The sequence below is a fragment of the Xiphias gladius genome, chromosome 15, assembly GCF_016859285.1.
Source record: "Xiphias gladius isolate SHS-SW01 ecotype Sanya breed wild chromosome 15, ASM1685928v1, whole genome shotgun sequence".
NCBI lineage: Eukaryota > Metazoa > Chordata > Actinopteri > Istiophoriformes > Xiphiidae > Xiphias > Xiphias gladius.
The window spans coordinates 11,558,852-11,581,561 of record NC_053414.1 but is presented as its reverse complement, the minus strand read 5'-3'; the positions used below and the strand labels follow the sequence as shown (position 1 = coordinate 11,581,561).

General features: G+C 41.5%; 2 protein-coding genes across 2 annotated transcripts in view; one reads left to right on the top strand and one right to left on the bottom strand.

The window, feature by feature from the left end:
- lrba (LPS responsive beige-like anchor protein) overlaps positions 1-22,710 on the bottom strand; it is a 191,710-nt gene that overhangs the window by 62,092 nt on the left and 106,908 nt on the right. The window contains exons 39-40 of the mRNA XM_040146675.1: positions 18,394-18,537; positions 14,943-15,079 (exon numbers count right to left, since the gene is read on the bottom strand). Coding sequence (XP_040002609.1) covers positions 14,943-15,079; positions 18,394-18,537 — 281 coding nt within the window. The remainder of the gene's footprint in view (positions 1-14,942; positions 15,080-18,393; positions 18,538-22,710) is intronic.
- On the top strand, positions 12,003-13,346 carry mab21l2 (mab-21-like 2). Its single transcript, XM_040145212.1, has one exon. The coding sequence runs from the start codon at positions 12,128-12,130 to the stop codon at positions 13,205-13,207; it is 1,080 nt and encodes a 359-aa protein (XP_040001146.1). The 5' UTR covers positions 12,003-12,127; the 3' UTR covers positions 13,208-13,346.

The window sequence follows — 22,710 nt, the reverse complement described above, 5'->3', positions numbered from 1 at the left end:
AGAGGCAGCATTCAGGGATGCCAAAATATTGTTAAACGACCCCAATTGTTTTTTCTAAATATTCAAGATCAGTGCTTCCTATTTTACCCCATCACAGCTCAGGATGGGGCCACACAAAGGGCAGAGTTGGTGGCTCAAAGGTGACGAGGAACAAAGGAGGGATAAGGCTACATAAGTGGGGGGGAGAGGGGTGTGAAATGCAGCAGACATCTCCAAATTGAAGAGATCCTCTCTGCTGTCCTAGCATTATCACGATGTACAATTAAAACCTTTATCATAATTGTTCTACCATCAACATTTTTTCTAGTTTGAATCTTACTAGATTTTTTCAGTGTATAGAGTCTCAGAGTGAGCTAATTAATTGGACAATACCACTGCAACAAAAATCAGCCATAAAAACCATGGTCAGCTGTGTACTGGGATGTGGTGCATATATAATGCACCCCTAAGACAGCAGCAGCTTGATACAAGACCTTAATGATATCGCTAGGCACCTGTTGAGATTGGATTGAAAGAGTTTAAATGTTTTCCTTGATTTGTCAAGTTCATCAGTAAACACTTGCACATCAGGAAAAGGTGAAAAAGAATGTACATGCTTTTCACCGATATTTAGAAAATCAAAAAGACAGCCCAGAGTTACCACTGAGGCACGGGAGCTGTTCAAGACACAATGCTATTGGCCCTCCACTCTCTATAAGCTGCCATGGCAAACATCAGACAGGTTAGGATTGCTGACCGGCTCCTACCGCATTCTCCCCGCTCTCCTTCATTCTTCCATTTTGCTATTTAGTGATGGATAGGTTTTTTTGGGGTTGGTGCGAGGCTTCACTGAAGTAAATTCTTTTCTAATCCGGCTATTGTCACCAGCTTAAGTGGGTGTGGGGTGAAAAGTACACCCCTCTTGGGGAATTTGAGGTTGGTTGTCCAAAGCGAGAGAAGAGGGAGAGAGTAGGACTTGTATAAAGGAAAGGCTGTGGAGACTTTAGAGAATTTGAAGGTGACTCAATTGGAGCTACAGGTTTATCAGTGACAAGCATTTTGAGAGTTAAAATTATAATAGAGCTAATTGAATTAGTAAGCATCTTCAGTACTCTGGAGGCAGGTAAACTGTGATGTAATTACAGTCCATCTGTTCATCTTTAAACTGCACGTTTACTCTTGTACGTCTCTCTTGAAAGAAAGATCACAAGCTCAATGAGTCTACATGTTTAAATAAATGATTAAATACGTTTTAAAAAATGTCTCTCTACAATCTACTCTCTACCTGATTGTAGAGGTGATTTTCTTCTGAGTTAAATGGCTTTTTTTGAGAGTTTATCCAATCAAGGGTCTAAGGATTGAGGTTGTTGTATGCTGTACAGACTGTGAAAAATGTCATGTTGAGGCATATAATTATAAATGATTTGACTTAAGGTAGTAACTCACTTTAGGTGGAGCAAAATGTTAAAAAAAAAAAAAAAACTTGTTACATATCAACTCATTAAGTTGTTAAAACGACTGTGCTGGCAAAAGTTATTTGCTCATCCAGCAAACACAGATCAACATTATCATTTATTTGGAGTCAGGCTTTGGCCACCAGACAAATCCAATTCTGACATTCACTCTCCTTGTAGCTCTTTTTTTGTCTTCTGAAATCCTAAAGGAAAAATCTGGCTCTTAAGATGCTAAATGTTTACCTGCTAATCTTTAACTCTGTCTTTCTGCACTTTAGTGCTGGGCAGGTAGCCTACAGTAGAAACTTTTTTTGCTTTTTTAAAACAGATGTGTGCTGTGGTTGGAAACGATGCTGATGACAGCGGAAAATCCAAGAAGCGCCTTGGGACCGAAAGGTCGCCGGTTCAACTCCCTGCACCGGGAAAAAAATGTGGGCAGGGAATTTGATTGAACAGCATCTTCCCCTCCTTCAATATCCACGGCTTAAGTTGGGTGCCTTGAGCATGGGCGCTGCAGCTGGCTGCCCACTGCTCCGTGTGTGTGAGTGTGTGTTCACTGCTGACGGATGGGTAAATGCAGTGGGCAAAGTTCTGTGTGTGTAAAAACATACTTGGCAAATAAATATTCCTCCAATGACAGCGGTAAGACTGAACCAAAACAGTAAAAGTACTGAGCTGCAAAACCAAAACTGGTTCAGGCATTTTACTATTTAATTTAACTAGGCTTCAGTATTTCATTACTATACAGATTGAATATGACTGTGATTGCTGGAGTGAAACAAATTTTACTTGATCCATTAACCAAATGGAAATGAAAATCCACGGTGCAAGAAAGGAATATGCATCGCCATTTTTTTAGTGTGGCTTGGAGAAGTCATCAAGACCAAACAAAAGCTATTTATCCTCTGATTTAATTCTAGAGTATTAATGATAATCTGTGTTTCAGAATAGTTTTGTATTCACTCTGCATTCCTTATACTAAAGTCTTTCTACTGCAGAGCAAGATAAAGCCTCTGTTGTGCTGATGTCTGCAAGAAATGAGTCTTGGATGAGTAAGTAATCTGCAGAATGTCCCTATGGATGTGCCATTTCAACCAGACTGGATGGGTCATTAACCATAATGGCAACGGAGGCACCTGAATTCAGCAATGTAGCATTCTGCTCTCCAGCACATGAGATGTCTTTACAAAGAGTACACATCAATGCTGTCAGATACAAAAAAATACAGCTGGTTAGAATCACTCTTGATTTCTTTTAGGAATTGACAGCTATAATTAATATTATGTCCCAGTCGAGACATTTTTTCCTTTACCTTTGTCCGAAATTAGAAATATGGATAGAGGGGAGCTCAAAAAAATAGATATTTATTTCAATTCTAACACACATATGGATCTAGTTTTTATCATCTGAAAAGCAGCACAGAATTTTCTGACAAAACAAGACCACATTTACAATTCCAATTTCGAATATGCTGCCCTGGACATCGATCTTTCAATCGGAGCTGAGTGTCTCTCTGACCTCAGCTGAATAACAGAGGCTTGGGTGAACAGCAGGTACACAGGTGCTGATTGTAATATCAGTAGCCTACCAGGCAGAATGGCATCCATAAACAGGCCTATCCATCAGGCTGGTGTGTTGCCTTTGACTCATGTGTCAGAGGCAGACGAAAGGAATAAATGATGGAGAGAGGGGATCAATCAAAGGAAGGGAGGGGAGGCACCTGCCCCCTGACTGGCCCAGTCAAGCCCAGAGATGGAGCATGATGGAGGGGCAAGGCTCAGGTGCAAAGAGCGGAGTGGCAGCTCTTTGTCTGGAGGTGCTTGGTAAAGTGTAAGCTAGGTCTTAGCCACAGTAATCTGTTGTTGTGTTAAGGTCCAAAGTCAAGTCACAAACAGGGGGCTAGAGGGAGGCCGAGCAAGTTTATGTGAGATGGGGAAGTTGTTTGTGTGTAAGTGTGTGTGTCAGGGAAGAGCACTTGGAAGGGAGACATTAGTCATCATTAGGTGGTGAGATGACAGCGTCTCTAATGGTTTTTTAGGTGATTACCAATGTGGCAATCGTCTTTCCTCAACCTGTCCTACCTGGTTACCACTCACTGCAGACATTCATCAGCCTGCTTTGCACTAATTTCAATGGTTTACGTCTCTTCAAGGGTAAAACAATTATTCAAATATCTCCTAACTGAGCTGAAACTGCCTTATTAGAAAAGCAAATTAAAGAACAAACTGCAGGGCATAAATATCAGAAAGAATGATGTTTAAACAAGACTAAGAATCTACAGCCACAGTCTCTGTGAGACTATACTTAGGCACCATGGAGTTTTGAACCAAATGCTGTCATGATGATGCTCAAAATGAGAAAGCATGGTGTATAAGAGAAGCGCTGCGTGATGTCTCAAAGTAAGAAATTGTCATAATGACTATGCTAACATGCTGATGTTTAGCAGGTATAAACAGGTATGTTTAGCAAGTTCTACCACATTAACCATCTTAGTTAGGCATGTTAGCATGCTAACATTTGCTAATCAGGCCTTAACAAAAAGTACACCTGAGGCTGATGGGAATTTTGTTTTGGAGATATTTGCTCATAATTCAACGTATTGGACAAATTTAAATTTCGACCTTATTATGGTCCTAGATAAAAAAAGTTAATTCATCAATTCATCCCGAGGGGAACATGAATGTGTGTACTGGATTTCGTGACAATCCACTGAATAGTTGTTCAGACATGTCACTCACAACCACAAAATATCAACTTCATGGTGGTGCTAGAGGAAAAGTCAGAGGGTCACCAAAGTCAGTAGGACTCATCCTTGTCGGACCAGAAATTTCTGCCTGGACCAAAGTGGCAGACCAAAGAATGAACAAACCGACTGACAGACGAACTTTGCCTTCCCTTGAGATATGCTGTTTGCATAGATTAAAAAAAAAAAAAAACAATGCCAGAAAGAGAAACATCTTTAATTCTGCCCATACAAGGGCCTTGATCTCTGACAATGGCGAAAATCAAAAACTTGTCTGGCAAATATGAGTAGAAGAGATATAGGCCGTAAGCAAAAGTAGAAGCCCGTATCTCAGGTTCTCCTAAGCTTTGAAGCCCATCATTAACAAGTCTTCTTCCATCACTCTTAAACACCTCACATCTGGCCAGGAGGCTGCTGACTTCATCCCTAGAGCAACAGTTCATCATTGCTGATATAACGATCATCTAAAAACTGGAGAAACTATGTCACAACCATTAATGTGTTTTGAGACTCAAAAGGAAACAGGTGGGGTGCATTTGTATTTTGTGTGAGAGACAGAGAGATAAAGGACAGTGAAAACGGTAACAAGACTTTACAGCTCCAATGGGAAACAGAAACACACTTCAAGAAGCTTTATACCTTTATTTGGCCTTATTTCCACTAATTGGTTTCAATCATTCCTAACTGTTTGCACTTCTTTATTCTGAGCAGCTCCCAAAGTCCGGACAGTGACTTGACATTAGCGGTGAGGCAAAGCTTTGGGAGCAGTATGACAATAATTAGGTTTACTGATGACTGAATGAGCCAAAGTGAGCCGTGAGGGTATGATGCTGGAGATTAAACGGACATTGGATGTTGAAGATTCGAGGATGGGGGAAAATCCAAGAGGGGCACACAACGGCTGTGATGTTAACAAGTCTGTCTCTAGTAAGGAAATATTTCATGCCCTCTATGTGCTATAATTACTGTACCTGGAAAGCAGGGAGGGTCAGGCAGTGAAAGAGTGAAGGAAAGAAGAGAAAGAAGGTCATCCCAACCCATCACTCTGCTAGCTGTTGTCGTAGTGTGGCCGAGTGATTTATTGACCAGGATGCACTCTGTCAGAGCGGACGAGGAGAGCGGAAGGAATGGATGGTGGAACGACATGAAGGAGAGACGGAGGAAGGGAACTAGGGAGGGTAGGACGCCAATATGAATGAGTGAGAGTGAGGGAATCTGTTTCCTTGGGCTCATTGATAATGACATACCTGCTTGGGCTGTCCTTTAGTCCTATAGCACACACTACTTAGGCTCTAACTGGAAAATCAATAGGCTTCTCTCTCAGAGACCTCTTGCTACCATGGCTCTTTGTGATTGGCAGCTCCAGCCGAAGGTCGTCCCTGGTGACCATGAGAGTTTGGCGGAGCGAGCAGAAGAATGGGGGAGGGGTTCAGTCCCAGCAGTTTGACACTTTAGGGAAAGCTTAACGATACGAGACTGGTTGCTACATAACACCGGGGTGGTTTTCTTTGACTGAGTGACCATCCATTCATCCACTCCAGCTAACCCCGGGTAGCCGTCACCACCCCACTAATTAGAGTTACCAATGTCTTCTCAATGGGTGTTTTATCATTGCATAGTCCAAGGTTGGACACTGACCTTTAGGAAAAATTTACTGGTATTCTTTCCAAAACACTTTTCTGCTCGGTCTTTGACTGAAACTTTTTGGAAACACACTGTGGATATCCACTGGATTCAGAAATAACAGCACAGTTAAACTCGAACCGGCTGTGTGTAGTTTTTGTGAACTATAAGACATCGCTTTTTATTTAAAGTGAGTGTTTACATACAAATAAACTGAGGTCATGAGGCAAAAATACGAGGTTATTTAAAGTGATGTGCTCTGATTTCTAATATTGTGTTATATTTAGTTTTAAACATTATGCATTTATACTTACACTAGTATACACTTTATACTATATATATATATATATATATATATATATATATATATATATATATATATATATATATATATATATATATATATATATATATATATATATCTCACATTGTAACTTACCAATAGCTGCATGGCGTGATTATCTAGAGTCAATTAAATTTGCTTTGCTAGTCCAATAAAATAATAAAATAAAAAATTTTTCCCCAGCTATGACTATAGGCATATATATTTGATTTTTATAATACTGTATGGTTCGGTGGGTGATATTTTCATTCACTTCTCCTTCATCAGGTAGTTTACAAATGTATCCTAAATATATATTGTGTCCTAGAACCATACTACATACTAAGAGTATGTAAATACACACAATGTATTTATAATGACACTGCAACATTTTTGCACTTGGTAAACAAGTAATTACACATACACATACAAGTAATTACTGTTTTGTAATATCAGGAAGTAACAGTATACAAGTTGTTTGCAACCTCAACCCTCAGATTTAAAATACTAATTTCCTTTTTAAATTTTACAAATTTACAAACGATAAGTACATGTGTTTTCCACAGATTTACTACTTAATTTCTGTTTTTCCATCATACTCCAACCACAACTAGAATGATTGATTTGTTTTCTATTAGGACACAGGAATAGTACATAATACACTCAGAATGTAATAGGGATCTGAGGGAGGGTTAGAAATATCACCCAATCAAGTTTTTGCAGATATTTCCTTTAACCAATCAGCAGGAAGTAGAGTGAATTTCACTTCCTCATTCATTCATATTAGCGGTCTCCAGGAGTGGCTGTGCAACAGTAACTCCTCATGCAATATTGATAGCTTGTGCCTAAACACAGAGAGGGTTCTCCTAAACACACATACACACACACACACACGCACACACATTCATCTGCTCTGTGACTCCATCAGTTCTGCTATCTGCCGAGCAGATGAAGGGGTCTGCCAGGCAATTAGTTGCCTGCGATGATTTTCTTTGAGCCCTCTATTGCGGGAGCATCTGGTTCCAAACGGGTTTAACACACAGCAACAAAATGTGTGAACAAGAGCATCAAAAACGTCCTCCCTCCGTTCAGATGTGTGCTGATGTCGGTCTCTGTGCACATGTGCATGTCAGTGTGTGCTGTGAGGCAGTGAGCCACTTTTCCTGCAGCTATCATGTTTCAAGAGAAAGGAAAAGGAAAAAAGAGCACTACCTAAAAATGCCAAGCCCCGACATCCCCCTCCCTTATCACTCACTTAGAAGTACAAAGCAAAATAACTCGAACAGACACCAAGAAAAGAAACTTTTGCACATTCTGTTGCAAAACAAACACATTTCTTTCTTCTGTCATCTTCAAATAGTTAATGTCATGCCATGCCATAAAATGTAGCCATAACATTTAGGGCTATTGCATGGACCACATGACTGTGTGCCATTCTGTTGTAAATTACTTTGGAGCACTTTTACTTCGTTATGCACAAATTGGATTTGCTGCCTGTAGAGTATATACTGGTACTTCAGATTGAATTTCAACAAGTACATGAACCACACTGCTAAAAAGTTTTAAATTATAACTGAAATTCAATTTTAATACAAACATTTTTTGACATTCAATAAAAAAAGATCCTGAAATAAGGGACCAAATATATTTGAAATATGTTTAAAAGACAAAATTATGTTTTAGAGATTGTTTTTAATTGCAAACTGTTACAATAAAAACAATATAGTATAGTACTGAGCCACCTGGGGGTAGCTTGCGCAATCTGGTAGGAAAGGAAAGGGAGAAGAAGAATAACGCTGAGACAGTAGGAAAGAAAGCCCGAACAAGGACAGAAAAAGAGAAAATAAATTAGAATCAGTGCGGTTACTCATCAGCTGGCAGAGATTTGCACAGGCATGGACACTGTTTTGTGCTCGTGAGAGGATCACTGTGAAGTCGTCACACAGGCTTAGATCAAAGAGCTCTCTGACAGGCCCCTGATCTTTTCTCCAGTCTATATAAACCAGGGGGAAACTCTTTAGGAACCACAGATAATTCTGCATGTTCTCAGGACACAAAGGTCACACAGAAGTGAGTGAGTGACAAGCAGTTGGCCATTGTCATTGGATTTATACATTATACTTAACACACTTTAAAAAAAAAATCTAAATAAAAGAAAGCTGACAAAGCTAAAAATGCTAATAGCTAGGCTTGCGACATTGTTCCTAGCTGCGTCAGCAGTGTGTTGACCGTTTGGTTTTCTGCCATGAGACAGGGATGGGGAGTTAGTCACATATGTACACAGAAATGCACATGCACGAAAGGCTGAGGCTCATATTCTAAGATATGGCTGACCTTTCCATATCAACTGCCAAAAATAAAAAGATTTGATTGAATTCAATCCGCTGTATTCCACTTTACAATGTAGTAAAAAATGAACGTAGTTGCTAAGAAACATGTGGTCTGGTAAGACGGCCAGACTGGACTCATAATGTACTTATAAAAGCCTGACTGTGTGTCACTATATATTTCGTGAAGCTACAGTTAGAATGTCCTTCATAATATTTGGACACTTGCTCTCCAAGTAGTGGCAATTAATCTGTGGAGCTGTGAGCTTGATAAAAAACAGTCATCCCGAAATCATCAGCCAGACATTTTTTCTCATTTACTTCTGTTTCTATCTTTTTCTAAATTCCAAAGCCATATTAGGATAACTATCACTTTACTTAAATATGATGCTAAGGGTAGGAATGCCATCTCATGCAATCTCAGTTTAACATTTCTTTTAAATTTCACAGTAAATCAAAGGGTTGCCAAGTCAACTGTTGCTTGTCTTGCCATAGTTTCTCTAAGTACTCTGGTAGTTCTCAGAGGAATATCCAAATGGATGTTGTGTTTCCATTTAGCAGCTGGTGCATCAAACTCAAATGTCATGACACACCAGCAAATGCAACTCAGTAATGTTTACCCTTGAGTGTTTTTTCTTGGTGGGAACAAGTTAATTTGCCACTAAACTTCTCCACTGTGCCCAAAGTTAATTTAACTGTTCTAGGTGGGAAGTCCTGCTAAGCTGCATCAATGAAAACTGTGCACAACATTCAACCACAAATCACGTAATTAAATTAAATAACTTGTAGCTTGTCGACAACTCACTGCCTTTGGCCTACATTATACAAATATGCTGTTTGTGATCCCAAGTAAAGCCAAATCAGTTTGATATAACTTGTGCATTTTGGTTTTTCAATACATGTTATTTGTTCCATTGACATGAGCTCAAATACCAGGCAGGGCTACAGCCTTTTCACATCAAACTAAATAATACATTCTAAAAATTTACTCATGAATTTTTTGACACTCCCTAAAGCCTCTTCACCACTTGTGGAAAAGGCTACATGATGAGGTCCAGAGGGATGTGGCAACTATGAAGGGGGGCTCATTAATCTTTGCCTTTTCTGATATGTTTGTAGATTTTTTCATAATCCACTGCATAGTTGGCTACTTCATATCAGCAAAGGGGTTTCTGGAAATCATTACCGAATCAATATTCTGTCATGTTTACAATTTTTTTTTTTTTTTTTGGTAACAAGTGTCAGAAAGTGTAATATGTGGTCATATTTCTTCTGGTACAGAACTTTAGAATAGCCTGATTGTTCTGTTTTCTACTCTTTGAAAGACGTTTGGCAAGGCAGGAAATGTCCAGCTGAAGGCAGGCTGCAGAGAAATGTCATACCGACATTTTCCACCATGCATCTATGCAGACAGCTACAGTAGGCCTCAATGTCTCTGATCAACATTTACATCAAGGAACACACCTTCGAGATACAACAACGTAGGCGGATTATGGTGTCGGATTATTGCTGTATTATACTACTTATTTATCTTCTGGAAATTCAGGAATGATTGGACCATATTTAACAGCTGCCTCGATTATTTAACCGCCCTAATAGCAGGGTAGTGACAAGAGATCCTGTTCGAAAAAGATAATCTCTTAAAATTAAAACACGTACTGATCTGAACTACAAAAGCCATTCAAGGAGAGAGACTTGAAAGTCGCGAAAAAAAAAGACAAAAAAAATGTGCAATTGACTCAATTCTACATCCTAATGACCGCGACCTCATTAACTGGAATAGCGGACACGTGTGACAGGACTGCAAAGGTAACGGGCTGCAACGATGCTCCGACTAAATATTTCATATGGATTTCACTGCAGGATTTTATTTTTCCACCATGCTAACATGTCTAAATATGTTCCCCCACCCCTGCCCCATGTCTGTGTGTGTGTGTGTGTGTGTGTGTGTGGGGGGGGGGGCAGCTTCTTCAGTCCTCCTACATGAAGTCTGGGTGACAAGGGGGGGGACTTCAATTACAACCTCACTGAGACCTCTGGTTAAATAATTCAGTACGGACAAGGTTCACGGCGATAAACGCGCGAGGCAAATTAACGAGTGCGCGCGAGGGGAGGCCGGGTGACGAACGTCCTCTGCCAATCATCCGGTCTCAACACGAACTATCGGCAGCGGGAATGACACCGCAACGCTCAGCCGAATTTCAATCAATCGATTAGTTTGAAAGCGTGTCAGGTGGAGAAAACGTGACAGTGTCGGATCTCACCGCAGTTTGTAGTTCGGGCCTGTCTGAGTCCAGCTTTCCTGAGCCCAAGCTGCAGGTGCACTCGAAGCATTGGCCGTTTTGAACGTATACTAACGGAACGGTTAAACAGTATGTAACGGCATAAAGTATCTACTGTTTATAAAATACATTTTCACGTGAATGTGATCAAACGCGCTCGCGAACAAAAAGGGGAACAAAATGGACTTGAAACTGATCTTAAAGAAGAGAGAATGAAGTAAATAGGCCAGGGCTTTATTTTTTCACTTTTAATTTTAATTTACAATTTATGTATTCAACTGGCCCTGCCTGGTGTTCAGGTGTCTAGCTCGAAAAAGGGAAAACTCCCACTTAAACCCGTAAAACAGACAAAAGTTTTCCAGAGTAAAAGACAACACAGTTCCCTGGACTTCAATAAGAAAAGCGGGACATGCTTAGAAGAATAAATACAACTTGCTGTGAAGTTGGGGGGAAAAAAAAAAAACAACCCAACAACAACACTATAATTACTGGGCCTTTCACAGAGGAGTACAACACGAAGATGCACAGTCGTTTAAAAGCGGAGAGAGACAGAGAGGAAGAGACTTATCCGCGGGACACAAGCAGGTCTAAAGTTAAAGACTGTCACTCACACTGTGTCTACAGTCTTAATCCTCAAAGCGAGCAAAGAGCAGCACTTGTCTTGCAAAAAACAAAAAACAAAACAAAAAAAAACCGTTTTACTGTTGGCTCAGAGAGTGTAGGCTGTCATTTGGCCGTATACACCTAAAGGCTTGTGTTTTTCCTGTGTCGACTCGGGAGCGGCGGACAGCTCCGTGCGCCCAGATGCTGCTGAGGCGGACTGGAGATCTCCCGCAGAACCGCCCGCCGCCGGCGGCCCTGATTGGCTGCCTGCACTGACAGCTCTGCACATGATTGCAGGGAGAGAAGCCCGACCCCCTTCCACTCTTCCTAGAGGAACCATTCATAAACTACACGAGTCCAGCTCCCAGCTGAGTGTGGGCGAAAGTGAGCGGGGCCACGGAGCAGGGAATAGCGGCAGGGAGAGATGAGCGGTCACAGGCAGCGTTTTAGCCTTTAGCGTCTGCAGTCCGGGACACGGATGATAAGCCACCACCTGAATATGAATCTACCTAGCCGTGCTGGAAGTGCTCAGATGGACTGATATTTAGCAGGCTATTGCGTTGCATCCCTATCCGTTTCCTCCTCCTCACACTGACGTCCATCCGCTGCAAAAGCAAAAAAAAAAAAAAGAGAAAAAAAAAGAGAGAAAAAAAGAAGAAGAAGAAAAAAAAAAAAAACTTTGATTACACATTTTTCCTGCACGGGGAAGCATTTGCCTCTGGCTTTACCGGTAAGCGTTGGATCCGTCAACTTACTGCGACTCTCCGGTGTACAGCCCGGACCTCTGCCCAAACATGATTGCGACGCAGGCAAAGCTGGTCTACCAGCTCAACAAATATTACAACGAGAGATGCCAAGCGCGCAAAGCGGCCATTGCGAAGACTATAAGGGAGGTTTGTAAAGTGGTGTCGGATGTCCTGAAAGAGGTGGAAGTGCAGGAGCCCCGGTTTATCAGCTCCCTCAGTGAGATAGATGCACGCTATGAGGGGATGGAGGTCATCTCCCCCAATGAGTTCGAGGTGGTGCTCTACCTCAACCAAATGGGGGTCTTCAACTTTGTGGACGACGGCTCCTTGCCCGGCTGCGCGGTGCTGAAGCTGAGCGATGGCCGTAAAAGGAGCATGTCGCTGTGGGTCGAGTTCATCACCGCCTCGGGGTACCTCTCGGCCAGAAAAATCCGCTCCAGGTTTCAGACTCTGGTGGCACAGGCCGTGGACAAATGCAGCTACCGCGACGTGGTTAAGATGGTAGCGGACACCAGCGAGGTCAAGCTACGGATCAGGGAGAGGTACGTGGTGCAGATCACCCCCGCGTTCAAGTGCACTGGGATATGGCCTAGGAGTGCAGCTCAGTGGCCCATGCCCCACATCCCCTGGCCCGGTCCTAACCGGGTCGCAGAAGTCAAAGCCGAGGGCTTCAACCTCCTCTCCAAAGAGTGCTACTCGTTGACGGGGAAGCAGAGCTCCGCAGAGAGCGACGCATGGGTCCTGCAGTTCAGCGAGGCCGAGAACAGGCTGCTAATGGCCGGCTGCAGGAAGAAGTGTCTGTCCATCCTGAAGACGCTGAGGGACCGTCACCTGGAGCTACCGGGGCAGCCGCTCAACAACTACCACATGAAGACCCTGCTGCTGTACGAGTGCGAGAAACACCCGCGAGAGACCGACTGGGACGAGTCTTGCCTCGGAGACCGGCTGAATGGCATCCTGCTGCAGCTCATATCCTGTCTGCAGTGCCGCAGATGTCCCCACTACTTCTTGCCAAACTTGGACTTGTTTCAGGGAAAGCCTCACTCGGCCCTGGAGGCTGCTGCGAAGCAGACGTGGAGACTAGCGAGGGAAATCCTCACCAATGCGAAAAGTTTGGACAAATTATAAAAGTGATCGGCGAGACAGAGCCCGAGAGACATTTTGGGATAAAACTTCAGAGAAGGACAACGATGATTCTCCAACTGATTCTCCAAACAATGTGAAAAAAAAAAAAAATCCGTTATAAAATAATGCAGCAAGCAAACCACAAAAACCCTTTTTCAAAAAAAAAAAAAAAAAAAAAAAAAATTGGAGTAATTGGGCCACTGCCAGAGAGAAAGTGGAGGTACATTTTCAGATAAATGTAATAACTTTTAGTTGTCTTCTTTAAATGTTTTCACAAAGTGAAGAAACTTTTATTTAAATATATGCACAAAATCGTTAAGTGAAAGAATAAAATGTAGCGTGCCAAGTTCAATTTTTCATTATGTGACTTAAAAAGAAATGTTAATAAAATGTTGCAAATTAACTTACAACTTGGCCCCGTGTCTTGACGTGTTTTGGCAGCTGAGATGACGGATCTGCAGTTAGTCGGTTGGATTTTATTTTGTTATTGTCCGACGGAGAGAATCGTTAAATTAGTCACCTTGCACGAGAGAGAATAAAAAATAAAAAATAAAAATCGAACCTGCGGTCAGCACTGGAAAAAGAGAGGAAAACGTTAAACGCTTTTCCTAAATTCAAAGGGGGGAAAGTGCACAGACGACTTCAGGACCATACGTTATTTTTACAGTGAGCCACAGGCTCAAAAGGGATTTTCGTACGCGTGTAAATCAACGGGCTCGTGTTAATATATGGGCCCGGGAGCGTCCGCGCCCTCGGTTCGAGCCGCAGCAGCACGAGGCCTCCAGCTATAAACCGAAGCCTTAAATCTGATTAACGCGGTTGAATTGAGATAATGCACTGCGGCTTACGTGACACCTCTATAGTCAAGTTTATTTTAATGAGTTATGATATATATAAACAAAAAAAATCACATTCAAATAAATTCTGATGCTACTGAAATATAAACCATTTAAATGCAAAGCCTCACATACGATAATATCAGGCGGGGTTAAACTGCACCAACTGTGCGAGTTGAACAAACAAACCGACTGTGGGTCAGCAGTCCTCTGTAGTTAACATGAAGTTTACTCGTGTTAATTATCTTTCCATCAGAGCACTATACTTCCGTGTAATTTGATTTTTGAGATCAACTGACAGTGGGGGGGAAAAAAAAAAAAAAAAAAATGCTGCAGACCTAAAAAGGATGATCATTGCCAATGGGAAGGCCTGATCCAATTGTTGTTATGGTTCTTCTCATTATGGCAGTTTTGATCATTTATTTATTACTAAAGAGTTGGAAATTTTCTTATCACCTTCCACTAAACAATTTGCAACATTTTCGTGGTGTTAAATTTACTTCACAAAATATTCATTTAGAAAAAATGAGAAAGAACAGTTTTACATTCAATCAAAAACATTGGTAGAAAAAAATATATATATATTTAAACTATGCCTAAATGATATTTCCTCCATCTGAATTCAGATATAATCATATTGTAACTTCAACAACAGGCTGAAAAGACACTGAATCTCTTCTTGGCTACAACATTATAAGATGTTAGGACAAACTTGGAAACAGACTAATAGTCCCATTTATGCTCTTTTAAAATAACGCTACGAGATATTAAAAACGTTTGTCAGTTTTCCATTCAAATGTAAGGCGGCCGGCGTACAGCATTTCCCAGCACTGTGGGAAATTCGAGCGTGGCTCCTGTAAGTGACAATCCGAGACGTGATCAATGGAGCCCCAGTCTCTTACCTTTGGATCGATGGCCCTGAAGCCCGGCTCGTCCTCATCCACCTCGAAGTAGAGCTCGGAGGCGGTGATGGACAGGGTGCCTTTCGCCACAAGGGCCGGAGCCACCAGCTGAGCACTGGTGCTCAGGTTTACGGGGCCTGGAGGACACACAGAAGCCGGTCAGAAAAGAAGCAGGGGGTCCCTCTTCTCAGAAGGGGTAAAATATGCTGGCTTTAAAAAAAAAAAAAAAAAAAAAAAAAAAAAGGAGCCACCAACGGTAAAAGTAAACTTATGAGACTCAACAAGGGATTGCACGAAGTTGATGGCTATTTGCCTGCAACGGTAAGTTTAAAAAAAACAAACAAAAAAAAACACCGGGGGCCTTCACTCCTGGACGTGGAAAGTCGATGGGTGGTAAAGAGAAACATGCTAAAGACAGTTTGTTCTTAAAGCTGAGACTGTTTCGACCTTTTTGCATTAGTCTTGCAGTATTATTTAGGAGCAGAGGCTTCGGCTACTTCAAACATTGTGCAGCATGCACCCAGCTTTTCCTCTTTATTAGGAATCCGCAATTAATCGATGAGTTCAAAAATAAATGACGAGACATGCATCTCCACAGGCCGCCCCACTGTGTGACATATCCTCAAAGCTCCGAAAATAAAACACTGTAGGTGTCAGCGGCATAAAACACGGAATAAACATGGTGAGACTTCAAGAAACAATTGTCAAAAATCGACAATCCATCAGAATCAATTGATGGCGGGCTGTAGGGTGAGGCTCTGTTTAATTCTCCATCAATCTTAATTTATGCCAGTATGACAATGAGAGCCCGGCTCAGGGGAGCTGTGGGTGGAAGCTCTCGCCCGGCTCTGCACATATGAGGCATTGTATTTGCAGATGTGCGCCGAGGAGAAAAAGAGGCTCGGAGCCCGGTCTGATTTCCCTGAGCACCCCTCGCACTCCTGCAAACGCATGGAACAAACAGATATATATTCATCCCCCTGCCTCCCGTGAAACCCCCGCGAGTACTGACATGTTATCCGTGGGTCGAAATAACATTTTTTTATTCCATTCACTCAAAGACATTCAATTACACCTGAAGCAGACAGCTGCGTAAGAGGAGAGGCTGAACTCTCTCCCGACTACCTCTCCTCAACCCTCGCAGTACACACATCACTCCATTAGACAGGATTCCACGTTTAATCCTATTGTCATCCAGCTGCGTTATTTTAATAGCACCCTGAGCCTCATTAATGCAGCTTAGTCTGCCCAGCGCTGTCACTGCACATAAAAATGCAGATCACACTGCAATCCGATTAGCGGACTATATGATATTTAATTAAGATTCTTTAAATGACAGGACACCTTCGAAAAGCCACGAAGGACTCGCACCATCGTGAGCTGGATAAAATTTAATTTGAGGCTGGGTTGTATAGTCGTTGGACCAGGCTAATAGGCCCATGCACGGAGGGAGTTTAGTATTTTTTACTCAGGCCAATGCTGCTTTTCTTTAATCAGGTAATGTCCCATTTCAGGGTGAGCAGTATCCTGGGTTAAACTCTGCTACTGCTGGATTTATTAAAAAAAAAAAAAAAAAAAAAGGAGCCACCAACGGTAAAAGTAAACTTATGAGACTCAACAAGGGATTGCACGCAGTTGATGGCTATTTGCCTGCAACGGTAAGTTTAAAAAAAAACAAAACAAAAAAAACACCGTGGGCCTTCACTCCTGGACGTGGAAAGTCGATGGGTGGTAAAGAGAAACATGCTAAAGACAGTTTGTGTCTATTCTTAAAGCTGAGACTGTTTCGACCTTTTTGCATTAGTCTTGCAGTATTATTTAGGAGCAGAGGCTTCGGCTACTTCAAACATTGTGCAGCATGCACCCAGCTTTTCCTCTTTATTAGGAATCCGCAATTAATCGATGAGTTCAAAAATAAATGACGAGACATGCATCTCCACAGGCCGCCCCACTGTGTGACATATCCTCAAAGCTCCGAAAATAAAACACTGTAGGTGTCAGCGGCATAAAACACGGAATAAACATGGTGAGACTTCAAGAAACAATTGTCAAAAATCGACAATCCATCAGAATCAATTGATGGCGGGCTGTAGGGTGAGGCTCTGTTTAATTCTCCATCAATCTTAATTTATGCCAGTATGACAATGAGAGCCCGGCTCAGGGGAGCTGTGGGTGGAAGCTCTCGCCCGGCTCTGCACATATGAGGCATTGTATTTGCAGATGTGCGCCGAGGAGAAAAAGAGGCTCGGAGCCCGGTCTGATTTCCCTGAGCACCCCTCGCACTCCTGCAAACGCATGGAACAAACAGATATATATTCATCCCCCTGCCTCCCGTGAAACCCCCGCGAGTGCTGACATGTTATCCGTGGGTCGAAATAACATTTTTTTATTCCATTCACTCAAAGACATTCAATTACACCTGAAGCAGACAGCTGCGTAAGAGGAGAGGCTGAACTCTCTCCCGACTACCTCTCCTCAACCCTCGCAGTACACACATCACTCCATTAGACAGGATTCCACGTTTAATCCTATTGTCATCCAGCTGCGTTATTTTAATAGCACCCTGAGCCTCATTAATGCAGCTTAGTCTGCCCAGCGCTGTCACTGCACATAAAAATGCAGATCACACTGCAATCCGATTAGCGGACTATATGATATTTAATTAAGATTCTTTAAATGACAGGACACCTTCGAAAAGCCACGAAGGACTCGCACCATCGTGAGCTGGATAAAATTTAATTTGAGGCTGGGTTGTATAGTCGTTGGACCAGGCTAATAGGCCCATGCACGGAGGGGAGTTTAGTATTTTTTACTCAGGCCAATGCTGCTTTTCTTGAATCAGGTAATGTCCCATTTCAGGGTGAGCAGTATCCTGGGTTAAACTCTGCTACTGCTGGATTTATTAAAAAAAAAAAAAAAAAAAAAAAAAGTGTTTACAGAGTTGCTACTCAGGCCTGGGTGTATGTTTGTGAAGCGGACCTCCAGTGGCTGAGACAGAAAACTGAAGATACTGTGTGTTCACCAGCACTCTCATTAGATAGTGGCGCCTTAATGAAAAAATAGTTGTCCAGTCTTATAATGCTGTGTACCAAGAAAGTGATGAACTTTCTCCGAAGGCCTGGTTTCCTTGTTCATAGGAAGTTCAGCAAAAATGCGACATTAAATTAAAATATATATCACAGATATCACAGCAACTTGGGAAAATGGGAAAAATCAGCGTTGCCATGGGAGATATGGAAGCCAGTGCACAAGAGACTGTTACATAACTCAGTAAGTACAGAAAACCAACAGAACTGCATATGCAGAATTTTAAGCTGTATGAAAATTACAATAACCTTATTTCTTTATTTTGTCTGAGCTGCAGGACAAAAACAACGTAGTCAGATGGGAAGGGGTGACAATGACTGAGAGCCGGATAAGATAGGTGAAAAGGGATGAGCAGCTTGTTTACCTGTTAAGTTCTCCACGTCCTTCTCGTCTAGGGTGGACAGGGTGTCATCGTCTCCGTCGAGTAACGTCTCACTCTCCGAGTTTTGATTTCCCAGAGCCTGACTCCTGATGGACTGTTTGCCTTTGAGTATATCCTCCTCGGACGCTAGGGGGGAGAAGGGGCTTTTTATTTTAGCTTTAATTTCAACCATAAGATTATTTACATGGAGTGAAATCAGTTTCACATTTGTATTTTAATTTAACACAGAAAACTTGTTTGACTTTATTCCAGTGCAGGGTTTGATGACATTTTGATGACAGTTTCAAGGATCACATGTTTGAGCAGATTTTATTTTTAACTGAAACCAAGCCACCAACTCAGACATTTTTTCTCTCTAAAAAAAACAAAAAAAACAACAAAACAGCAATTATGAGTAACCACTGCAAACAAGAAACATGACTAATTAAATGTTACATCACTCTACATGCTAGACTTGACTAATGAGGCAGAAATGTGCTCTAAAAAGATTTTTATTTGTTTGCACTTCCTTGGTTTAAACTACTGCTATTAGTGAAGGAGCTATGCAATCAGAATCTAAACAAAATAATAATATTCTGTACTGCATTAATTTAACAATTCATACACATATCAATTTGTGGCTACTTAATAAACCAGGTTAAGTCATTAATTTTTAAAATCGTGTCTGTATTTTTGTCATATTCCAAAGGCAAGTATAAACTAAAGATGTGTCTTGTAAAATACAGCAGGTTTACCCTCAAAAAACAGCTCTTTTCAAAGTCGATGTAATGTGTGTGCTGCTTAACCTCGATTCACCAGTTAACAGCACTGCTGACTTGCAGTGCATTTTCAGCCCTGCAGAGTTACATGCAGGCAGGCAAACAAAAGGCAGGCATAATCCTCACCCTAAACACAGTTTGCCCTTTACCATACATCAAAACAAACACCATCTCACACAAAGATTATCCAAACACATTTAAACAAAACGGGGGTCGCACACATCCCATTTGGATTTCAACTGAACAGGATTTGAGGTTCCAATTGGATTATTTAAGAAAAATGCTAATCTGCAAACATTTACAGAGCTCTGCATTCCCCAGTGGAGCATGGTAAGGATCCACAGACACAAGTCCACAATACAAAGACTGGCTGGCAAGTCTTCCCTCTCTGTAAACAGAGCGGGCAATATAGTGAGAGCTTTCACTCCTTCTGTGCATGTATGCTTTCTAATCCAGTATCCAGGTAAAAGCAACAGCTTTAATCCACTGAGTCGCTGAACACATGACTAGAGGGTTTTTTTTCCCACCACCACCTGAGGGGAGATCAATTGCACTTCCTAAAAATGCACCGCAGCGTCATGTGGCTATATACTTTGAAACTGCTAGAGGAGCTGGGCTAAAAAATCTCTTGTCATGGAAAATATGCAGCTCACTGATATTTAGAATGGCCTTCCTGTAATTAAGCCTCCCTGGAGGATTCTTTAGTTAGCAGCACTGAAATTACTACCAGCTCCCCTAATACGTACCACATGCCATTGTATTCACACCAAGCAAGTGGACAGGGGACTTGGTTTTAGGCTCAGATGAGCTTACAAACAGAGATGCAGCTCAACTTTTTTTTTTTGTATTCATCTGCAAACATGCTCAGGAATTCTCACCTCAACATGCTGATGGCACTAACATACAGTATCAAGCCTTGCCGATACACTGTCTGATGCAACTAAACCTTGTGACTGGGCTGATCCAAAACCCCGCTCCTTCTATTACCCTCAAACACAAGTTATTAATAGCTCCTCGGTATAATATACACTGAAGTAACGGCAGCCAAAATAATGACCAGTCAGCATTATTGTTTGGTTGAGTCTATTAGAACAGCAAGCTGTTTTGACCAGAGTTATGTCACGTATCGCCAGTTGTACATAAAAGAAACATTCACATGCTGTAAGTGACAGGCTATGCGTTAACCTCTCACTCTTCCTGTTCCTAAAGTAGCTAAGTAGATACTGTAAGTTGGTTTCCATTTAATTTGACAACGCTGAGGTTTCGGTGACGTTGCGTGTGTGTGTGAAGGTGCGTGTGCGCGCTCCGGTGCGAGTGTGTGTGGCTGGGGAATCACGTCAAACATCAAATGGTTGTCCAACTTGGAATCCTTTAATAAACAATCTAACTGTGTGACTGTGAAAACACAGAATTAACCAATATTAACTAAAACTATTATAAATAATGCTGAAAGTAATCAGCCCAGAATATATTGAAAGCGTAAAAAATGAATAAAAAAATTTAAATTCAAACTCACAACTATCATTATCTTTTTAAAATTCAGAGTGTCACTTAAATTGAAGTATAATTTAAATTACAATATTGAACAATCAATGCAATGAGGAGGCATGCCACATTAACAAGAAAATGTACCAGTGCACCTCAACCTCATCACTCGTCACACAGGGAGCAGAAATGTGCATAAATCCCAACAGGTTACACTTTTTCCGAGACCCCATTTCCCGAGTGAGAGGTTCAACTACCTGCTTATACAACTCAAGGCTTGCATGGTCACAGCAATTAAATTGTCAAAATTAACAAATTTGTTTTTAACGGGAGCGTAGCCAGGAGTGTGGTCATGAGGCGAGTATTGATTACCAGAACAGAGACATTAGTCTTCAGGTATTTACTCTACCACCTCTGGTACACGGGCCCCGGACCAGACAGAATCAATCCCGAGAAAAGATGGTTCTTTCCAGCCATAAATACATAACAGCCTACTCAAGCCTACTGGCAGCCACACACTCCTGTGGAAATCATCTTGGCACGGTATGAATGATAACAGTTGTCCATATCCTTAATGTAGAAATGCACATTTTTCTCCATGTATCAAGGACAAGATGTATATTTCCCTCGTCTTAAAAAGGGAAAATAAAACTCTGTTATATGACCAAGTAAAAAAATGCTAAATATTTTTCCCACTATTTCTAATTTTATGATCATGCGTGAGATTGAAAAGCACTGCCACAAGTAGCTAGAAAATTAGGGTAAATTCAGGCTTGATCTTATACTAAATATTTTCTTAAGGAGTGAGACTGCATTTTCCCCTCTGCATCTGATGAATATAATTACAGCCAGATATGACCTTTGTGCTCAGTTCGAAAACTCAGCCCTGCATTCTCGTCTTGAGCTGCACTTCCGTAACAAATGTCGGGTCGACTAAAACAAGACGAAAGGTTACATCAGAAAATGGATGCCGTCAGGCTTCAATGTCAGAGGGTTATTTTAAATGATATATTCCCATATTTCAGCCAGGCAGTACACTCTCTTGAGGTAGCGTACCCCTTGCCACAACTGGCTACTGGCTATTTTTTCACAGACTTGACTTTGAAATCAAATGTCGTTTGCAGGAATTTGTCGCCCCCCCCCCTCAGTGATGAATTTATGCTGCACATAAGCTGAAATAGTTTTGAATTAAACTTGAATACCAGACCAAATACCCGAATAACCGACTTACAGAACACCCTCGACACATTTTTCTAAAAGAATTTGAGAGAGAGCAATATGTGATATGTCTGTTCTCTGTCATGATCTAACTGACGGGAAAACAAGAAGGAATAAAGATGGAAACAGAGGAAAAATCTGCAGAAGAACACAGACCAGCTGGACTGCGGTCTCAGTCTCCAGCTGCCTGCGCGCTGCAGCCATTACTGCAGACCAGAAGTCTGCCGGGATCCTGAGATCCTCAACACTTACTGCTTTTAGATCACATTCTTATTGACTCCTGTCACACCTGCCGTTTGTCTTTGGGAATGATGTCATGTTTAAGGGGACTTTTGCAGGTGACACATCGTGGACCTTTTTTGGTCCAGAAAAAGCCATTTATTGGAGAGAGTAATTGACTGAACTGGTAAATGGAGGCCCATTATGATGATGACTGCAAACTCAGCTGTGTGCTGGATCTTTGCAGAAATGGGGGATTACATGCAGTTTCAAGTTGTTCTCAGACAAGGTTTATTGAAAATCTGCACCTGTCTTTATGGAGACATTCACAGAAACAATGGAGAGAGGGTCGAACTGATGGGATCTACTACAGTTCCAAAGGAAAAAGTAATCAATTTATTACTTTTAATGTCAACTCTTTTACTTAGGGTAATGGCAGAGTATTGATGAAGTTTTTTATGAACCATATTTAATTTTCCCTAATCTTTAAGATCCTCTTAGAACAATGTGGGCTCTTTCATCAACAAAAATGTTGAATACAGAGTGCAATTTGCATTTCACTAGCATTATATTTAACCTGAAGGACCAATATAACTTATTAATGTCTAACACTATTAGA